The 21,580-nt window shown below is 62.5% G+C and overlaps 1 protein-coding gene across 3 annotated transcripts in view; it reads right to left on the reverse strand.

Moving 5' to 3' along the window:
• The window catches only part of PDE9A (phosphodiesterase 9A), an 81,986-nt gene extending 74,171 nt beyond the window's left edge, over positions 1–7,815 (reverse strand). For all 3 annotated transcript variants that reach the window (XM_045084437.1, XM_045084435.1, XM_045084436.1), the window contains exon 1: positions 7,586–7,815. In XM_045084437.1, coding sequence (XP_044940372.1) covers positions 7,586–7,654 — 69 coding nt within the window. In that variant the 5' untranslated portion in view covers positions 7,655–7,815. The remainder of the gene's footprint in view (positions 1–7,585) is intronic.
• Between the last annotated feature and the right edge of the window lie 13,765 nt (positions 7,816–21,580).

A 21,580-nucleotide genomic window follows, 5' to 3' on the forward strand; every position in this document is an offset into this window, starting at 1 on the left:
AAGATAGAAATACCAAGGCCTTGACGCAGCTCTCGCCACGTCCCGGCCCTGTTTCCGCACTGGAGGCGCATTTACACGCGTCGTGAGAACGACCGCATCGGGGAGGCGCTCCCGTCACCGCACGTCCCAGACGAAGTCACTGAGGCGCGTAAGGAACTTGCCTGCACGAGACCAGCTTCAAAACCGGACGCGCTTGCCCCCGAATCCGCGCTCTTGACCGTGACGTCCGCTGCCAGGGCCACGCCCGCGAGGTCCCTGCAGCCCAGGGGGGTCCCCTGCCTGGGGGGGGGGGGCAGCCGCCTTCCCTGAGCAGTTCGCTGTCCCGCCCGGACGTGTCCCACTTCCCAGGCCACACCACACCCGAGTCCGCGGATTCACGCAGCCGCGACCAGGACACCGCGGAGGGCTTGAGGGAGAGGGCAGTTTAGAACACACAGGAGCGGACCCGACGCCTAGACCCGGCTTTGCTGGTGAGGAAACAAGACCGGGGGAGATTGAGATTCCCGGACGAGGAGGGGTTCGCGGAGGGTGGACGGATAAACAGGCCGTGGAGAAGACACACGACGGAGCAGGGTCCAGGCTCAAAAAGGAGGCCACATGCCACGCCGTGGACGAAGCTTGAAGACGCCCCGCCCAGTGAAACAAGCCAGTCACAGGACAGATGCCGTGGGACCCGCTCACGGGAGGGACCCACAGGGACAGAGAGGAGCTGGCGGGCGCCCGCTGCTGGGGAGGGGCCTGGGGAGGTCGCCGTGACTGGGGACAGAGATTCAGTCTGAGAAGATGGACTTAGGACGCATGGTGAGGGCTGCACGAGGAGAGCGCTCAGGGCCACAGAACCCGGAAACGGTTAAGGCGACAACGTTTATGTGTATTTTGTTATGATTAAAAAAACCAGTCACACGGGCATTGTCTAAATCCAACGGGCACAGACGTTCGGGCTCTATCGTAATCTCGGGCCGCTCTTCAGCAGGGCTGTGAGTGCCTGTCGGGCCGGGGATCCCAGCGGGGTCCGGCTCAGGGATCCGGGGAGCAGACGCAAGCCGTGGCGGAGGTGGGGGACGCGTGGACTGGGCTGGAGGCGGTGGAGGTGACGGTGGAGACTGTTGTAGTGAACGAGCCGAGAGCTGAGTACGGATCATACCCGGCCCACGACCGGCCTGTGCACCACACGCCAGGGAGACACGCGTGTGCTCTGCATGCTCCTGCGGCTGGGGCTTTGTGCACCGTGTCCTGGGGATGTTTTCCTGAGTCCGAACCTGGAAATGTAGACACTCAGCATCCAAATGGGGAGGAGACAGCCCAGCGCGCTGAGCGAGGGCCAGTAGATCCATCTCACCCGTCCGAAGCCGGGTGGCGCATGCCGGGCTGTCTCCCCAGGCTGGGGCACGTGCTTCCAGGGACGGGGGCGACGCTGGGCCGGGTCGCGACAGCTCGGTGGCCAGCTCCTATCTTGTCACCCACGCGGCTGAGCAGGAAGCCAAGATGCAGGGGGGCGTCCTTCCCTGGGGCGGGACCCGCTGGTGAGCTACTGCTGTCTTGCTCAGGTGCCTGCCTGGGGGTGCCTTTGTGTCCTCCGGGTACCCTCTTATCCCTTCGGTGCAAGACCCCCTCCAGTTCCCAGGAGCACCGCCTGCTGGGCCATCGGGGACCTGGAAGCAGGGACTGGGTGTGGAGGGCTCATCCTTGTGCCTTCTGCGGTGGGAGGGGCCTCGGGGGCAGCAGAGCTGGGGCAGGGGTAGGGGGCCAGCCTCCGGGGCCAAGGCACCCCCTGCGCCCAGTCCTGCTGTCTGACCGCGGGGCCGTGTCCTGGGCTCCCCGGGGCTGGCTCTGCCGTCACGCTCTGCCGAGGGCGTTTCCTCTTCCATCTGCTGTCGGCTCCCGTCAGCGGTGTGGGGACACTGCGCCGGTCACCTTCTCTTGCTTCTCTTCCCTGACCAGAGCTGCACTCCGCCCGTGTCTGAGGCCGGCAGCCCATACCCCCCAGCAGCCCTGGAGGACAGCTGGCCCTCCCACTCAGGACTCCCGGGGTTCTGTTTCTAGCAGCGTCTGCCAAGTTGGAGACGAAGGGTCCCGGACCGTGGGACCTGGGGGCCTGGGGCCTCAGTTCCGGCTGGCAGCGGGCTCGCGGATGGGAGCCAGGGACAGGACGGGCTGCCTCAGCTCCCTCCACAGGGCCCCAGGGGAGGCAGGGAGCAAGGCCTACATGCACGCGCTGGCCCAGCCCCCCACGTGGCCGGCTCGCCCCGGGCACTTTGCACATCACTCAGAGCCATCTGTGGTCACCCGATGGGGGCGTCACTGTCGTCCCCACTTTACCGAGGACAAGGTGACTTCCCTTGGGCCTCCGAGCTGTCAAGGGACAGAGCTCGACCTGCGGGGCTGTCTGTCCCTCCCCACTCCGGGCGGCCACCCCTCCAAGGCAGAGGAGCTGCACGCAGTCTGCGAGACCTCCGCGTCATCTGTCAATCCTGATGACATCAGTGGGGTTCAGCCACACCCCTGCTGGGGCCTCCAGATGTTGGGGACGAGCTTCTGGGCCACGGCACACGGGAAGGCGGGGGGAGGCCAGCACGCCCTGACTTCTCAGTGCCCGGGGCTGGGTAGAGTTCGGAGAGGCTGTGTTTCCAAGGGTTTCTGTTTGTACAGCACCTGTGGGCAGCGCAGGCCGTGGGGGTGATCTGCTTGTTGAGTAATTGGCTGAGCACACGGAGTTCCTGTTGAGCCTCGCCTCCCAGCTCTGACCCAGCAGGAGACAGACGGATGGGTCATCGTGAGCCATGGTGAGCTGTCGTGAGCTCGGGGGCAGGGGGGCAGGCCTGGAGGCAGAATGCCTTCCCCATCTCTGACAGCCCACCTCTGGTTTTACGCTGGAAACCAAGACGGTGTCGGATGACCCCCCCCTCCAAACTTCCCTGCCTTGCCATTGGCCTCTGTCACCATTTCAGTCCCCGCGTGAATATCTCAGGCTATCAGCATTTAAAGGAAGATACACAGAAGGTGCTGGAACAGCTGGGGATGGCCGAGGGGAGTCCCCGTTACCCGGCAGGGACTCGGGGTTAACAGAAGCGCCCGAGCCCAGGGCACTCGCCCTGAGTCTGCCTGGCCAGCGGATCAGCCCTGTGCCAGCCCAGGGAGACCGGCCCCCCGCCCCCGGCTGGCGGCTCTGCTGGCCCAGAGCGTGGACGGAGCAGGTGCACACATCTGAAAGTGAAAGGAAATTGTCACTGGGCTTGGCCAGGTGGCAGGACAGACGTATTTTCCAGGAAGGGGAAAGGTGCCCATGGTTCGGGGGGGAACTCAAGGACCCGCCGTGCCGACCACCAGGGAACCAGACAGGGGCAGCTGCACCCCTTCTTTCAAAAACAGGAAACAGGACTGACCCGAAGAAGAGTGGGCAGCTCGTGTCTGCGCCAAGGCAAGCAGCAGAGGCAGAGGAGCCTGAAGTCCCTGGGAGGGCTCAGGGCTGCAGCCAGCGGGGAACGGGAGGCAGTGAGAGGGAGGGAGGCGGCTGGCTGGGCTGCAGAGGCCTGGACTCCAAGGGCGGGGGAGGGGAGGGCCTGGCCACAGAGGAAAGCTGTGGTCGGAGCCCTGTAGGAGCCTGGGGAGGAACCGGGGCCCCGAATCCCAGCCCAGCGTGCCCAGGCGGCATGGACGCCGGCTCCCTGGGAGACTGTCCTCACCCAGATGCGGCTTCTCCGCGGCCCCAGCCCCAAAGCGGGGCCCGAGGTCACATGAAACCCTCCCTCTTCTTCACCGGTAAGGCATCAGACCCACAGCTGGCCGTGCTAGCGGGCAGGGCCCCTCCACCTCTCCCAGGCCCAGGGCATCGCCGGGACAACCCAGCTGAGGGCATCCTCTTTCCGGAGGTACCACGGACGAGCGGGAGAAAGGACGTGTACTGAGGCCGGGGCCAGCGGAGGACAGAAAAAAGCAAACCTTCTGGGCAAAGAGGAGAAGCAGCAGCTTCTAGAGCAGAGCCTTCTGGAGCGGGGTCCCCAGCTATCTAGCTGTGGGGCCCCCGGCTCCCATTCCCTCCTCCTCCAACAGGAGCAGGGGATGAGGCATGAAGGGGACAGGTGTGTGGGCGTGAGTGAGGCTGTCCCCTTGGCCACGCAGCCGTTCCCCACCCGGGTCACCCCGAGGCCACCCTCCCCCCACCCCAGGTGTCCCCCAAAGCCAGCCTTCACCAAGGAAGGGAGCCTATTCCTCACGCCCCCCACTTCTGGCATCACAGCCCTGCCCCACCAGCGGGGCCTGCCGTGTCCTTCTGTCCGTCACTGGATGCCCTGCCACAGCTGTGGTTTACTCTCTGTGAGCCCGTCGCTCTGCGGAACAGAGTCGTGGGTGTCGCGTTCACACGGGACCCAGCCCCCCGCACACGGTGGCTGTTCGACAGCTCGTCTGGAGAGCGGGCTCAGTGAGGTCTCGTCCAGCCGATCCTATGACAGGAAGCACTGCGGGCATCCCCACCTTACACGGAGACCGGGGACCTCGCCCAGGCCACGGGGGCAGCCGCACAGCTCTCTGCTGCTTTGTGGGGACCCCGGGGGCGCAGACTCGGACGGTAAGCCTCCTCTGCCCTCCGGCCCCTCTGCAAGCCGCTGACGGGAAGCCCGCAGGCGCGAGGTCGATCCCCAAACCCCACTGCCGGTCCTGCACTGTGTCCTGCACTGTCTCGAGTCTTCTTCTCGTCCGAAAGCACTGAACTCCCTATCCGGCGGCGGCAGTGGCTTCTCCAAGGCCCCGGACGCCTCCCGTGTCATCACCCCAAGCACGTCCTCAGACCGGGCTGGCGGCCTCCCTTCAGACGATGAGGGACCGTTCCCCCAAGCTTGGCTAGAGCACGTGACACCCACAGCCATCACTGTCTCCCACACCTGTGCCCTCGTGGGGGGAGCGTGGGGTGCCCGAGAGCAGGGTCACTGGAGGGGCAGAGCGCAGGGGAGACAAAGCAGGGGCTCAGCCCCTCCCCCGCCCCCAGCGCGCCTGCCCGCCCCTCGGAAGCCCCAGGGCTCTGTGTCTGTGACCTTCCTGGGAGAAGCACTCGGAAGGACAAAAGGGAGACAGAGCAGGACCGAATCCAGTGCCCGGGACCTGAAGGAAAGAAAGCGCGGCGACAGGCGACGAATGTTCTCAGCGGAGACATCTGTGGTCCCCACCATGCTGCTGGGTATGAGGTCCACGTACCGTGGTCCTTTCCCAGCCCGTGCCTGGAAACCCCAGATGCCTGCGCTCCCAGCCAGGGCGAAAAGTCCAGCTCTGAGGCTCCACCAGTGTCAGCAGCAACGGTCAAGAACCACCACCAGGTGTTGTGGCCGAGGGCGAGGCTTCAGGACCACGGCCTGCCTGCACCCCATGCTGCCGTCTCTATCAGCAAAAGGCCACTCGCGGACAGAGAGAGGGACTCGTGCACGATGCCCACCCTGTCCCCGCAGTGCCCTCCACACTCTGGTCATACAGTCTCGTGTCCTTCTCAGGACAGCCTATAAAGCAGCAACCGCTGTCCCCCTTTACAGATGACGGGGCCAGCCCAGAGCCGTCGGGGGACTTGCTTGAGACCACAGAGAGTGGGGACGCCAGCACTCGGCAGCAGATGTGGCCCCTCCCAAGGCCGCCCCCCCCCAATGCAGCCTCCGGGGCTGTTCTTCCGGAGGTCACCCCTACCTCAGGGGTGTCGCCTTCTACAAGCCAGCCTGCCTGTCACGGCAACGCTCGCCAGCCTCGGCGCGCTCCTCCCGTACCCGTGGTGCCTCTCTGCTGCTCCTTACCCACTTCCAATCCAGCTTCGGGGGGTTGGGGGGACCTGGGGGAGTCCCCGGGAAGCAGCTGTCACTTCTGACCCGGTGGTGGCATCTCATCCCACCTCTTCCAGAAGGTGGACAAAGGGCAGTCTTGGAGATTCTCTTCTGGTGTGGTAGGAGGGTGTGTGCGCGTTTGCACGCGTGTGTGTGCTGGCACGGGGCGGGTCTGTGCCTGTGTGTGTGGCTCGTGCATGTGTGTGTATCTGTGCGTGTACATGTGCACACACGATTTCAGGCACGCGTTGTGTGTGGACACGCATGTGCGCACGTGTGGGCACGTTTGTACGCGCGTGTGTACACTGCGCGGGATGGATGGCACCGAGGATCATTCCTGCCTTTGAGGGGATGTTAAATTCCGGTTCGGTCACAGAAGTCTGGGGACCAGGGTCCAGTCCTCCATCTGCCGCTGACCAAGTGCCTAGCCCTGATGGAGGGAGAGGCTTGACAGCCTGGCTCCCAGAGGTTTCCAGCTCCCCACTCTCGGATTCTATTACCCCGGGTGATGGTGGGGGAAGGGGCTTCTCACTTCCTGGGATGCAGTGGGGGATGGGGAGAGTGAGGCTGGCTTCTGGCAAGGCTCTCAGCTGGCAGAGGCACCCCAGAGATCTCCGGAGCCTCCCCCTACCCCGACCCCAAGCCTCCTCCGTGACCAGCTGGGGGATCCCTCCCTGGCATCCCGGCAAGGGGTGCGGGGTCCTTGAGAAGAGCAAGGGGAGAGGTGGGAGCGTCCCTGAAATGTCCAGCTGAAGTTTGGGAGCCGGGAGAGATGCCTCACTATGGCTTTTCTCCTGGGGGGGGGTGGCACAGAAGGAGCTAAATGCCCCCTCCAAGCGCTCTCTTATTGTTCCTCTCTGCCAATCAGAAGCCTGGGTCCAGGACGCTCTGGACTCAGGCCAGGGGCTCAGAAAGGGAGGGGCCGGGGACAAAGGGGGTCCGAGAGGGACGCCCCTGCTATGAGAGTCAAGTTGGTTAGGGGCAGTGGACATCTGGAGGGCTTCATGCCTCCAGAGGGGGCAGAGGGGCCCGGGGCTGGGCCAGCCTGTCCCTCAGTCTGTCTGTGGGCCCAGGAGGCAGAGCAGCCTTGAGGGCCCCCTCCGCCGTCAGAGCTGACCATCTGCCCAGGGGGGTACACGGGCGGTGGGGGTGGGGGTGCGGGGCACAGCCCCTGCTCCCCAAGCCCCGCCCCCCCGCACCTGCTCCCCGCTGGCCAGGAAGTACTGTCACTGCCTAGGGGTGGGGGCGGCACCGCCGACTCGGCCCCCTCCGTGCCTCGGTCACCGTGTCCGCGGGGGGGCCCGACCCGCAGGGCAGCCCGGGGCCCCGCTGCGGGGTCGGTCAGAGGGAAATGAAAGGCTTCCTGCACCAGCCTCTGAACACACAAACTCGGCCTGATGAGATTTGTTGCAGAGCTCTGCCCCTGAGCTCTACCCCCTTGTGGGTCGCCCCTTTCCACGAGGGGGAGGGGCGCGTGGGGACCGCAGCGCCGCGGAGCCCCCCGCCCCCAGCCGAACTTGTCAGAGGCTGCAGCCCCGACCCAGGACGCGGACGCGGAGACGACGGCCCCCACCCCGGCCGCCCGCCGCCGCCAGGTTCCCCCCCCCACCGCTGCCCCGGCGACCCCCTCCCCAACGGCGCCGTCACCGGGAGGGGCCGCCCAGCGGGATCGCACGGCGGGGGTCCAGCGCGGCGCGGCGGGGGGCCCGGGGGGAGGGCGTGGGCGCCGGGCGGGGGGGGCGCCGCGGGCGCCGGCGGCCGCGGTGCGGAGGCTGGGGAGGAGCTACCTTCTGGATGCGCCCATCGATGTCCAAGTAGATGGCCTTGGGCCGGTAGCTGGAGGAGCCGGACCCCATCTCCCCGGCCGCGCGCTCGGACTTTCGCTGTACTTTCCCGACGCCAGCCGCCGCGGGGAGGGCGGGCCGTGGGAGGCGGGAGGGGGCGGCGGCGCGGGGACGGCGCGGACCAGCCAACCAGCGCCCCGCAGCCGCCCCGGTGCGCCCGGCCGCCGCCTCGGCGCGCGCGGCCGCCGGCTCCGCCCCCGGCGCGGCCCCCGCCCGCCTCCGCCCGCCTCCGCCTCCTCCCCGGTCCCCCCCCCCCCTCCCTCCCCCGCCTCGCTCTTCCTCCCCGCCCCTCCTCTTCCCTCCCTTCTCCTCTCCGCCCTCTGCCCCTTCCTCCCTTCCCACACTAGGGCACGCCCCCTCTTCTTCCGTCGCGCTCCGGCGCTGGGGGACGGGGCCAAGCGTCCAGCCCATCCGCAAGTGACCTCCGGGCAGGTGCCCGCAGCCACGGACCCCTCCGGCTACCGAGGCGGTCAGCGCCCCTCCCCACCAACCCTCCAGAAAATCCCCAGAGCGACCCCGTCTGGCTGCAGGGCTGGTCACCTTCCCACAAGGACAGTAGCTCAGCGGGACTCCTTTGCCCCAGGGGGGCTAATCAAGCATGGGGGCGGGGCGCTTGGGGCCCTGAGCTACGGGGGGTCATTAACCGAACGCAGGACCGCTGGGCCTGAGGCAGCTCCCCAGGCTCAGCCTCTCGGGCCCTGACTGCCATCCTTTAATCTGACTAGGAAATGGGAAAAGTTGCTTCTCATTCATGTGCATCCTTCCCTTAAGTTTTCTGTACATTCTGGGAATGACAGCCTCTTTCCAGCTGCACCCAGAGCTGAAATGGCAATTTTATTTCTGTCCTTAATGGAGCGGGAGAGAGGATTACCCAGCCATCAGCTCGGGCTGGGTTCAGCCGGCTCTGCCCACCCTCCCCCAACCTCCTTAATTGCTGCAGGGAGTATGGTTTAAGCAGGAGGGAAAGAAGGGATTTCAGGCCGGTGGCGACCTGTAGATCACTGGGCAGGCTGCTCCCGATTCTGGGCTCTCCCAGGGGGACCCAGATGGGGGGAGGGCTGGTGAGTGCTGAGTGGCTCCAAGTGCCTGTTGCTTTTGGAAGCGAGTGTCCACGCAGCCAGAGAATGCGCTGATTGTTCCATTCTCTGTGAATTCCAAGCCACTGCCTGCCATCTGTTGAATGTCTGGGTTTTGCGTATTGAGAGAGTGCCTGGTGCGCACAGGCTCCTCCCTCCCTCCGGGCTCTCCCGGGCCAGGCTGACCACCGCCAACCATCACTGCTGTTCCGCCCCTGGCCGTCCGGCCTCGCCCCGGCGCCCAGGCTCTCCAGAGTCCTCCAGGCCACCCGGAGCACAGGTCAGCCTGGAGCCCTGGGAAAGACGGGCCTCCTCATCTTTACGGGGCGAGTTCTTCCCCGGCCTCTGGACAGTCCAGTGCGTGTCATCTCGCGTCCACGGCCTGCTCTGGGAGCGGGAGTCAGCTCTCAAAGAATGACGATGGCTTTGCCCTCCCCTCCAGCCCAGGAAGGGACCATGTCAGAGCCTGGCACCAAGAGACTTGCTTTAGAGGTGACATGGGGACCTTTGAGATGGGGGTAGCCTCCGTTGGGGTGGTTATAGCCGGCCACTTGGCTCACAGCTGTGATAACGTGTCCCCAGAAAACTGGAGCAAGCGCAGTGATTAGGGTTTAATGTCGAATGCTCTGACATTTGGGCCTAAGCCAGTGACAATCGGTAGGGCTGCTGTGGAAGTCTCACCACCCGGCAGACGGCTCGTTAGCCCGGGACTTACTTACTCCCCGTGTCTCATGGGCATCTGACCGGGCCCGCTCCAGTGGTCTCCTTCGGGCGCCCTGGCAGGACGGGCCTCCGCAGGCCGCGTGCTGCTCTGCAGGGCGGCGCACCCCCGTCGGGAGCTCATGGGGCTGGGATCCCTGGGGTCGGCCTCCTTACTCGGAAGAGTCATCACTCTGTGAGTGCGTGATGGCCGGGGGCAGCTGCAGATCCCGCTGGCGAGACTTCCGTGGCCGCCCCAGAGCCGGGCACCCGCCTTTGCCTCATTCCCGCGCGGGCTGGGGGTTCTGGCCCCCGGCAGCACGGTCCTTGCTGTGTGTCCGGGCCTTGGGAGAGAACACACCCAAGTCTGTGGCTGGGGGAGCTGGCGTTTCACGGGGAGACAGACAAGACGGGACACGTGAATGTAGCGTGTAGGGTGTTGGCTCATAACGGGTGCCAAGGAGAAAAGTCACGGGGAAGGAGATCCCAAATGTGGCGTGCGGGGAGCTGACGTATGAAAGAGCCCACCAGGCAGAGCACACAGGAGCCCAGAAGGAAAGAACCTTCTAGCAAACAGTGAAGCACCTGCAGGCCAAGGCCCCTCCCACGGGGCTGGTGCCCCTGGAGGGAGGAGGGGGAGGGGAGGGAGGAGGGGGAGGGGAGGGCGGAGGGGGAGGGGAGGGCGGGGCCTGCCATGGGCGTGAGGTGGGGGTAGGGCCCCGCGTGGACCCAGTGTCCCTGTCCTGCATGCGAGCCCCACCGGCGGCGGCGGAGGAGGGACGTGGCCTCCTCCTGTGCGGGTGTTTTGGCAGCATCGTCATCGTCCGGCTGCTGGTGGCAGGGCTGTAGGAGGGAGAGCCACGAGGACCCTGCCGCAGGAGCATTTGCCAAGAGAGCGGGGGGGCTGGACCGCAGCAGCGTGAAGGGGCTGGATTCTGCGCTCAGCGGGGCCGACTCTCAGATTTTTCCTCTGCCGAGGCTTGGGCTCACGATGTTTCTGCCGTTCCGCTCTTCGTCCCGCCCGGGTCATGTGGTCCGGTCTGAACTCGGGCTCCTTCATCCTGCACAGCCCCCGGGCTGCCGTCTGAGGGGCCAGGCCTCCCCCTCTCTGCACCACATCAGCCCAGGCGCCCCGTGGCGTCCTTGACCCGTGCTCCTGCCGCCGGCGTGGCCCCCGGGAATGCGGCCCACGTACGTTCCCAGACTCGGGACGAAAACGAAAGACACGGCTGCCTCTGCCTCTGGGCTGGGGGCAGGATGAGGAGCCTGGGCAGAGCAGGAGGCCTCAGAGGGTTGTGGGAATTCGGAGCTCACGCAGCCCCCAGGGAGGTCACGGGGAGCCTGGGACCCCCGCGCGTGGGAGATCCCGCCTGAACCTCACCGGGAAGGGGGAAGAGGGGAAGGAGCTCCTGCAGGGGCAAAGCCACTGGAGGAGAGGACAGGGCCCTCAGGGCTCTGCGGGGTGGGCGGCCTCCAGCCGGGGGCGGGCTTCGGAAGGAAGGAAGGCCAGGGCACGGCGGAGAAGCCCAGGACGTACCCAGCGGCAGAAGCAGACGCGCGTCCGGAGTGGCTGGGCCGGGCCCTCGGCGCGGGCTCCCTGTACCTGCCGCCGACCCGTCCCGTCCCCAGAGCATCCTTCCTCCTGCTCACTCCTCCGTCTACCCGGTGCTCAGTGACAGCTCTGAGAAGGACCCAGTTGCCTCCTATGACAATTCTTCTTCCCAACCAGGGGTGGGGCGGAGGGCACAGCCTGAACGTGTGCAAAAGGGACAGGGTGTTAGAGCCGACTGTATACACGGCCCCGAGCGGGTCTTCTGAAGGGAGGTTGGAGCCCCAGGGGCGGGAGTAAAACCAGGGCCGCAGGCACGACGCCCCACACTGCCGGCTCCGCGGCCGCCTCTCGCCGCCTCTCGCAGGGGTCAGCCCGCTTCCTACCCGCATAATGAAGGGACACCCCACAAGGTGCTCTGACCCCCTGGGGAAGCTGTTTGCCACGGGCACCAAGAGTTCGAGGAAAGGTCTGCCCCCAGCTGGGGCACGGAGGGAGAAGGGCCGGGCGCGGCCAGCGCCACCGCGACCTGCTTCACACCCACGCGGATTTGTTTCCCTTTACGGCTTGGGTAACTACGAGATTAAGACCAGTCGTAAATATTTCCAGCGCTGCGGTGGGAAAGGCAGAGTCCCACCCCGATCGGAACACGGCGATGCACCCCGTTCTGAATCCTCGCCCTGTGGCCCCCGTGCGCCCGCGGACTTCCCTGTTACCGGCTCCCCGCGCGGGCTGGGGGGCGCGTCGCGGTCTCCCAGCATCGTGCGGGTGTGAGCCGTGTGCCGGCAGCCCTCGTGGGTACTCGTGCTGTTATCCTGTAGCCCTGGTTCTCGGAAGTACGATTTCTGGGCGGAAGCCACGCACACTCACATTTCTTACTTTGCTGAGCTGCCCTCTGGAGGGTTATACCAAGGTTTGTCCCCCCACCGCCAGCGAGCAAACAAAACCAGATAGCCCTAACTCTGTTTATATTTTCCAACCGAAAAAGAGAAGCAGCATCTTGTGGTTTTTTTTAAAGGTTATTTATTTATTTGAGAGAGAGAGAGAGAGAGAGAGAGAGAGAGGGAAGGCTCAAGCGAGAAGGGCAGAGGCAGGAGAGAGCATCTCCAGCCCATGCCCCACTGAGCGGGGAGCCCAGCACGGGGCTCCATCCCAACTTGACCCGAAGGCGGACGCTTCACTGACCGAGCCACCCAGGCGTCCGTGAATGTTTTTTATTGCTGACGTTCTCCAGCTGCTTCCGTGGAAAGGAGGGCGGCTCCCGGTCCCCTACGTACCTTACAAGCATTTCCGCCAGGTCCGTGGTCCATCTTTCAACTTGACTCGCCGTGTCTTTATAACGTGGCTTCCGTGGACGCGTTGATGCGGTCGGGCCTCTCCCAGTCTTCCCGTGGGCACTCTGGGTCGCCTCTCAGCTTAGAGAAGTATCGTTTATAGTAAAGCAATTTTTTTTAAATAAGGAAAGAAACGACCTACATTTGCAAGGATCAGTGCGGCTGATTAATGCGGCGCCTTTGTGGTGGGGAGATTCTAACACGGCAGTGATGATCACGACGGAGTACACGGCCACATCCACACGCGGAGCGCTCATGCCTGCCCGTGGCCCGTCTGCGTGGCCGGAGCTGGACGCCAGTGTGGTCGGAACCAGCCTCTCCCGCTCAGAGCCGGCCCACCAGGCTTGCGCTGTGAAAACCGCCACAGGGCTGCGCCGGTTTGGAGAAGGGATTCAAAACAGGGGTCGGTGGGGAGAATTCTAGGCATTTTCTTTCTCAGAACAGTATTTTTTTTTTTTTTGATTCAACACTATTACTTTTGCCATGAAATTGGGAAACGAGAAGCCAGCGTGCAGGCGACGCACGCAGAGCGCGGGCCATCAGTGCTCTACAAACACGGTGCTGGGAGCCGTGGTTTTACGGCGTGGAGTGGAGTTGTGCTGCTTCCCCGGGCCGTCAGCGGGCCTCACTCTCTTCCCCGCCTCCTGGACAGCGACGGCCTGCGGGGGAAGCTGGCTGGAGCCTGGCCCTCGGGCTTCCTCTCTCGCGGCCCATGTAGCAGCCTCGTACCAGGGGGCCTGGTTCCTTCTCGTCTTTCCCCTGCTCATGTCCCCTGCAGCTTCCCTGCGGGCCACTCCGCTGCTGTCACTTCCCCTGCTGGCCTCCGTGGGGACCTCCCCTCACCTCCCAGATGCCACACCTGGCATCTTCCATCGCCCTGCCTCTCCCCATTCACACCCCAAGGAGACACCAGATCTCGCTGTCACGTCTGTGACTTTGCACCTCCTTTCAATGAGAAGGGTGTCCCTTCCTCTCTCCTCCCCGGATCACCTCTTTTTTAAGATTCATTAAGATCACCTACACAGGGCCGGCTTCCCTGAACCCCCTGACCTCTGTAGCAGGGTGGGGAGCGCCTCCCTGGGGGCCCTAGGTCCCAGCACACGTCTGCGATCCCCTGTGGGGCCCTGAACAATTGTGTGCTGCCCTGAGCCTCCGCGTCCTCCCTGACCGAATGGGGGTGACAACACTGGCTCAGCGCGGCCTGGAGATGCCCTGGGAGCACAGGCTGAGCTGAGAGAATCCGTCGGCCCTGGGGCCTGGCGCGCAGTAGGGGCGCGGGCCACACTGCTGTCCTGTTAGGGAGAGCCGTGTTGCTGCTGCTCATGTTGTGCCTGGAGCTACCACTGTCTTCTTCGCTGATTCATGACCCTGGGAAGGAAAGACTGAGTCTCGAGGGTATTTCCGACAGGGGCCAGCCCTCCCCCTGGAGCCAGGGGGACTGTCAAACAATGTTCCATGAAGGAAAGCCTCCGGACGTAGCAGCCAACCTTCCTGCTGCGTGTGGCCTGTGCTGAATTTTGAACACACCTTAGTTGGCATTAAAACAGTAGTGAGAGCCAGCAGTGCCCTCCTCGCCGCCTTGGGCGACAGCGGCATTTCTTGGGAGCAAAGGGCTGCCTAGTGCTGACCCCGGAAGGCCTTCCACCTCCAGTCACGGGGTGAACTGGGTTCCCATCTGTCCAGCCGGGCCGGAGCCCGGGATACACCACGGTCAAGAGGTGCACAGCCCGGCAGCATGGGGGCCAGCTCAGCTGGAGGGCGAACACAGGGGCTCTCCGGGGCGCCCTCACCTGTCCCCGTGCAGGGTTGCTGGGCAGACTTTCCAGCTGTCTGTGGCGGCTTGATTCGTCCCCTCACCTTCCCGGTCTGCCGCGTGGGCCAGTGCCGACCGTGGCCGCCGCGTGGGCCAGTGCCGACCGTGGCCGCTCTCCACCCTTTGAACCCCTGTTGGCCTTCACCTGGTGATGCTTTTGAGTGATCTCGGCCGGTCCCTCGGGCGGGTCCACCGCAAGGGGCTCTGAGCTCCGGTATGAGCGTGACTGCCCTGCGCCCATGGTTGGGGCCTCCAGGCCCATGAGGAGGGGAATGACCCCGACCCTCTCGGGACTGTGTTTCCACGATTGGGTCTCTGGCAGAGTGGTGAGCTCATTCCGGTTCACAGACTGACGTTAACTGCGTGAGAACGGCAGAGACCAGCATCGTCAAAAAAGTTGAGAACAGGAGGAGGTTCTCGGTGGGTGGACGTGGGGTGCGTGAGGGCTTGGTGTTTGGGGCGCAGTCCCCGCCGAGGTCTCCGCCGAGCAGCCAGCCCTCCTGCTGTCATCATCTCGTTCCCCCAGCCCCTGAGGTCCTTGGGCAGGGCGGGGCGGTGGTCGCCCACGGACGCCAACCCAGCAGGCGGGCCTCTTTGTGTCTGGGCCCCGGACGGGTTCTGGGAGAGTGTGGGGGGCATCTGAGTCTGTCCTCAGCAGCCCCTGCCTCCAGCAGCTCCCACGGGGACCGTGCGGGGCGGCTGCGGGATTTGACATCAGGATCGAGGCTGATCGAGTAGCCAAGTGACGTCCGGGCCCATGCCGGCTCAGCATTGAGTGTGTCGTGGTAAGTGGAGCCCGCGGCAGACTGACGATGTCATTTCCAGAAACAGGACACGAAGGCCTCATTGTGGATGCAAACCTGACCTTGCTTGTTCCCCGCTGGCCTGGATCTGCCATCCTGGCAGTCCCGCGGAACAGCACTCCTCCTAATGGTTCTTAGGGAGGACAGTCGTGTCCTCTTCATTTTGGGTGGCTTCCATTACACCTTGGAATATGTTAAAAATATACCCAGTGCTAGTAGTTTGAGGGGTCGGGGCTGGTACGTATTTTGGTGGAGGAAAGCCTTCCATGAACTCCGAGTTCGACCATGACCGTGCCTCCCGCACGTCTGCAATTAGTCTCCTAACTAAGCGCCCGCCGGCCCCGAGCGGGAGGTTCCCCTGAGAGCCGCCCTCTCCCTCCCATGCGGCCCAAAGCAGGGGTTTACAAGGCTTAAAGGGAGGGGCCCCTGGACCCTCCAGCAGGGAGAGGACGGGGTTCCTTCCGGCCCAGTTCTGCTACACCTTCCCCAGAAGGCAAGCGGGTCAACCCCAGGAGCCCGCCTTCCAACCGAGGCTCACGGAGAGTCTCGGGAAAATTCTGCCCCTTTCTTCTTCCTTAGCAGAGGCCTTTGCTGGTATTTGCTTATTTAAATGATTTGGGCGAAGCTCTAGGGCCTCTGCTTGGAGACCCCAAGGACAACTATGGACCCCGGTGCCATCGGCCGCTTCCCTCAGGAAGGTCCTCTGGTCTGTGACTCCCCAAACTGCGACTGGGCTGGCGTCACCCCTGCAGAGGACAGCACCCCAGAACTCCGCCTCCCTCTGTGGTCTCCCACTTCCTTTCGATTGGCTCCCCCAAACTCCGTCGGACACGGGGAGTTCCCCGTTAGACGGCTGCTTTCCTTTCGCTGGCCACTGGGGAGAGGCTTTGACATTCTCTCCAGGAGCCCAAGGTCACTGCCTGCTGGGGAGAGGCTCTGGCATTTGGTCTAGGACCTTGAGTCTATTGCTGGGTCTGGCCCATTCTCACCTCCACCGTCACACTCGTAAACGAAGGAGAGCACTTTTCTTGGTCAGTGTCGACCAGAAGAGCCTGGAGATTTTCAAAGATGCTTCTTCTAAGAAATTAGGTGAGGTGGGAGACGGAGGGAATTAGAAGGGTTTACCAAGTGTTTGGAAAAATGAGCTTTAGATGGCCTGTCTCTGACCAGAGCTTCATGAAGGCCAACCATGAAGCAGGTGGACAGGCAGGACCTACTAGGCCTTCCAGCCTCTGGGTCTGATATCAAACGAAGATCACTGAGCATGCGTCAGGGTGATGCTGGGGGCAGGAGCCGGGAGCTGGGGTTCTGGAGTGGGGTTGGGGCAGAGATCTGTGGGGCCAGCCCTGTGCTCTGGTGAGCTCATGGGAAGACAGAAGAGGCAGGTATGTGAGCCAGAGCAGATACTCCTTCTCCCCGGCCCTCATCCTGCACATATGCACGCTATAAACTCTCTCCAGGGAGGTTTGCAAAGAGGCTTGCAAAAAGCTCTGAGACTTGCAGATTTCTACCAGCCTGAGACTTCTATTCTGGTGGGGAGACATACCCCAAACACCCAAGTGGGACTTATATTCTGGTGGGGAGATAGACAAGAGGAAAAAGTACCATTATACCTGCTGTATAAATCAACGTACAATGCCAGGGCAGAGATAAGACCTGTAAAGTCAGGAGAAAGAAGGTAGAGAATTCCTTGGCTGCTATTGAAGATGCTGTGGTTGGGAAGTCATCACGGAGGAGGTGACATTTGAGCAGAGACATGAATCAAGTGAAGGAGGAGACTTGTCAGAACGGAGGGGAGCCGCGGCTGGGAAAGGCAGAGGCAGCCCGTGCTGGGGCGGGGAGGTGGTGGGGGGCAGAGGCACAGGCAGGGAAGGATCAGAGCAGGCTGAGGGCACGGAACTGGGGATTTTATTCTTGGTGCGAGGAAAGCTTCCAAAGGAGCAAAGGCTGAGGAGTGCTCAGAGTGACGGGGACGCAAGCTGACCTGTGTGCACAGGGGCCGGGCTGACCGGTGTAGCGGCCGGGCCAGTGGGTCCCGGGGACTGGCCAGCTGGGGCCAGAACCCAGCTCTTCCTCACCGGGGAACACTGGACAAGTTGCTTATGCTTCCTAAGCCTCAGTTTACTGGTCTATAAAATGGGCTCCCAGGGCCTTTGCCAGGATCCGAGGGCACAGGTGTAGAAAGCGCTCCGTCACACACGCAGCACGACCCGGTCCGCGCCTTTCTCCTCCCTTGTCCTGCAGCCTCATGCTTTCCAAGGCACAAGGAGGATCGAGGCTGCGGGCCACAAGCTCTGGGAGGCTCGCCTTCTGTCTGACAAGCACAGGTCGCTGTTGTCACGGCAGCTGTGGTTCCCCCCACCCTCCCCAGAGCTAAGGTCCAAGAACAGCTCAAGACGCCTCCTTACAGCACGTTGAACACGACGGAAAATTTCTGCTCCCCCTTTAGGGCAGTCGGTGTTGTCCCGGAGACGACCCGGCTCCGGGTCGTGCCCGGCTGCTGGGAGGGGAGGGGGCGCCCCCTGGCCAGTGGGAACCCCCCGGGGCCTGGCGTGGGCTTCCCATCTCCACCATGCCTTCTGCCTTTCGGGACAGGAGCCGGTCCTCTGTCGCAGGGACACAGCCCCGCAGGGACGCCTGGGCGCGTGCAAGTCTGCCCTTTCAGAGGCTGTCTCCCTGGCGACCAGGACATTCGTGTGGGAGTAGTTCTGTCGCTGGGGGCTAGAGCCCACCTAGGGTGTCGCTGGCGTTCACGCAGAAACTCACCGCCCCCTCCCTCGTTTGAATAGATCCCGCAGCCCACAGAACCTCACACTGTCTCCCGGGGCCCCCGGCTGCGCGACAAGCGCGGTGTGAGCAAGGGTGCTCCGCCGCTGTGCGCAGGGAAGCTTGGCACTTCGGAAGAAAATACGCTTGAGCTTCTTGTCTAGGAGGGGCTCCACCAAAATTTCAATTGTCTGGGGCCTGGGGTGCCTCCGTAGGGAAAGCATCTGCCTTCAACTCAGGTCAAGATCCTGGGGTCCTGGGATCGACCCCTCATCGGGCTCCCTGCTCCGTGGGGAGCCTGCTTCTCCCTCTCCCTCTGCTGCTCCCCCTGCTCGTGTGCCCTCTCTCTGTGTCACATAAATAAATAAAATCTTTAGGAATAAAAATTCAATTGTTTGATGATGCAAGACGTGGCTCCCTGAATTTCTTCCCGTTCTGAAGCTCAGGACTTCGCAGAGGCTGAGACGTCGCGTTGGGGGCCCAGCGCCGGGTTTACGTCTGCGGCAGACCGGGACCCTGGCATTTTCGAGGGACAGGATCTCAGTCAGAGGAACGTGTGCCAGACAAGGACTGCACTGACTCATAACGAAGCATCCGGGTGAGGGGAGGGGGATGCAGATAGATCCAGGGTCGCAGTCTGTGTGCGTCTGTCTGTCTGTGGTCCCTGTTCCGCTCTCCCCATGCCCCCACCCGCCCCGCGGCCAGAGCCACGGCTGGCTGGTGGCCCACCGCTCACGTCCTGCCGGCCCTGTGACCCGCGTGGAGGGTAGCCCCCAGAACTGGGCGAGACACAGGCTCTAGGGGCCACTTGCGACCCAGCATGAGTCACCGCAGCAGGACCTGGGTGCCCCGACTGAGGGATCTGGGTCATGGGCCGAGGCCGCGTAGGACAGTCCATGACTCACAAGCTCAATATGTTCCTTACAGTTTAGAAATTAGTCTTTCCGGCAGAACTCTTTGAGGCTTCCAGAGAATCGGCAAAGGCCGTCCGCAGAGTTCTCGCACAGCCCGCGCCAGCCTCCCCGTGACCCGTGTCCCCCCCGCAGCGCGATGCCCTGGCCACGGTCAGAGAACCAGTATTGATCCGCGTTCTTGACGCAGCTCCGAGCCTGGCTGGACGGCCTTGTTTGGGTTTCACTTTGTTTTATTGTGTTTTCCTGACATCCTTGATCTGCTCCAGGATCCCCGGAAAGCACCAGAGAGCTCATCCCCTTTCTCCGGAGGCACCTCTGGGCCAGGACGGTGTCTCAGATTTTCCTGGATTCCAGTGACCTTGACCGGTCAGAGGAGGGCTGGCCAGCTGTTTTGCCCCATAACTGAGATCCGTCTGATGTTTTCTTCGTGGGTGGACTGGGTGGGGGTTGGGGAAGGGCAGCCGGAGGCGACCGGCGATTTGGATCGCGTGAGGTCCGCACGCCCTGCCACCGTCGGCGGGGTCGGTCCCCTGGCTGCGGTGTGTCTGTCAGACACCCCACTTTCCCTCCCTCAGCATCCTCCTTGGGAGGAGGTCCCGTGCCCTGTCCCCAAGGAAGGAGGGGGGCCGCGCTCCCTGTGCATCGACATAAGTCACTCTGAATCCTCCATGGGAAGGTTGTCTCTTCTCCGCGACGTGGGATGGTTGTTACTCAACCGCTTATGCTCATCTGTCTGGACTCATGGATAATTGACTGTGTTTTTGGGTTACAATCCAACGCTGCTTTATTTTCTTGCTCAAATTGTTCCAGTTTTGGTCGCTGGGAGCTCTTTCAATAGGCTCCCGGGCCCCTTGGACATTCTCTACACGAGCTTTTCCATCTCCCTCCGTGGCTCGCTCTTCGTTGTTCTCACTTTCGGCACCACAAGAGGCTCCGCTCACCTGGCATGATTCTTGCCCAATTTGTGCATCAGCCTTTTCCCCAGGAGCCCTGGTTTCTTGGCCTGCGGGATGGTGTCTGAGACCCACGTCCCGGGCTGGCTGTGCTCATTGCTTCTGGGCTGTCTCCGCTGACAGAACAAGAAAATACGTGTGTATGTCCTGACCCGGGAGCAGACACAGACCCACAGCCTCTGTACCTGCAGCGCGCCAGATGTGATCACACCGGCATCTTCAACTCTAACCCGCTAGTTCCCGCACAAAATAACCTTTCCGCCCCTCCTCTTGCCTACGCACCTGCTCCAGCTCCCACAGCGGGAAGCTGGCTCCCGTCACCCACTATCCAATGCTTAATCGTGGAAGCCCCGTATCCACGTGTCCTGACGTTTGGTGAGCCTGCCAGGGGTGCTGGGATCTCAGGGCCCAGCCACCCGGATGCAGAGGTGAGGAGGAGGGGTACCCAGCAGCAGCAACTGCTCTGCTCCTGGCTCTAGGACCGTGGCTGTGGAACATTCCAGGCTCCCTGCCCCGCAGTGTCAGGAGTTAGCCTTCTGCTGTGGCATTCACGGGCCGTGGAGATGCCGCTCTGTACAGCGTTTGGTGAAGGGTCTGGACAGACCAGACGCCCTTCTCCCCCGCCGGCTGGGGCAGAAAGCAGAGCCTGCAGAAAGCCGGAGACAGTAGGAAGGATGTTCCCGTGAGAACTTGTGTGGGCGGCAAGGGGCTGCCTCGGCTCCAGAAACCGGGACGGGGCTTGCGAGAGAGAATGAATGAAGGCGCTGGGAGGGATGTGTCAGACCAGCCGGGGAAGGTCCTAGACCCAGGCGGGGCCCCCACGTATGCAAGGAACGAAGACTCTGCACGTGCTGATTTTGACTGCAGCCCCGACCCTCTTGACAGGAGGCCCCAGGTGGAAACAGCAACTTTGAAATAAGCTGTTGAAAGCTGGCCCTCGTCTTGATCTTCATCCAAAGGCACCTCTTCAAAGTCTCCAGACCCAGGTGGCTTAGGCAGGGCCCCTGGGAGCCCACCTGGTGAAACCGATGGTTTTATAACAGTTTGGGGGGTGGGGTCTGTTTCTGGATCTGCAAACATCTTTAGGGACTTCTGCAAGGCTTCTTTAGAAATGCTCCTTAACTGAATTTCGGTGTTTGCAGAATGTTATTAAAATGTTAGCCAATAGGGCATTGTTACGGTATGAGTGTTACAGAGCCAGAAATCCATTTGCTTCCATGGAAAGTTGGTCACTCTGGAATAAATATCTAGTAATTTGACAATGTAAACCTCTCCACTCACTGACTTGATGTTCTGTAGACAGAACTTTAATAAATCATTGTTAAATCTACTTAGCTGCCTCATGGAGGAAGGAGAAAATGATCTTTAACTGAACAAATGAAAAACAGAGACTCTCTCAAGCTCTCTGCCTTCTGTTCTTTGCTTTGACAGGGGATGGGAGGTCAGAAAAACTGCCACACCATTAGGGCTCCCCTGCCTGCCCACCCTGGGGCGGGCATGAAAAATGGTCATCTTGGGTCCTTGGTCAGTGAGAAAGCCACCTTGCCTCTATGTGGAGATGGGCTATGATGATCTAAGATACAAAGCTTTCTTGGTCCAGGGTGCCTGCATCCCAGGGTCCCAGCAACCTCTAAGAAAATAAGTCAGAGGATGAGTCAAAGACAAAGTTAAGGTCATAAGCCACAAGAAGTGAGGCTGGTGATGAAAGGGATGAGAATATATCTTAAATGGGTGGATGGGTAGATGGGTGGATGGGTGGGTGGGTAGATGCTCGGGAAGATGAATCATGGATCACAGATCCTTGGATGGATGGATAGATCCTGGACGCTTGGAGAGGTGGAGGGATGAATGCTTGGATAGATGGTTGGGTGGGCGGGTGTTTGCATGGATGCTTGGATGGATGGATGGACAGATGGTTGGGTGGGTGGGTGGATGGATGGATGGATGGACAGATGCTTGGATGGATGGATAGGTAAGTGCTCTGGTAGATGAATCATGGATCTCAGATACTTGGGTGGATGGATAGATCAT

This window comes from Mustela putorius, unplaced genomic scaffold (genome assembly GCF_011764305.1).
Source record: "Mustela putorius furo isolate JIRA1106 unplaced genomic scaffold, ASM1176430v1.1 tig00000765_pilon_pilon_pilon, whole genome shotgun sequence".
Taxonomy (NCBI): Eukaryota; Metazoa; Chordata; class Mammalia; order Carnivora; family Mustelidae; genus Mustela; species Mustela putorius.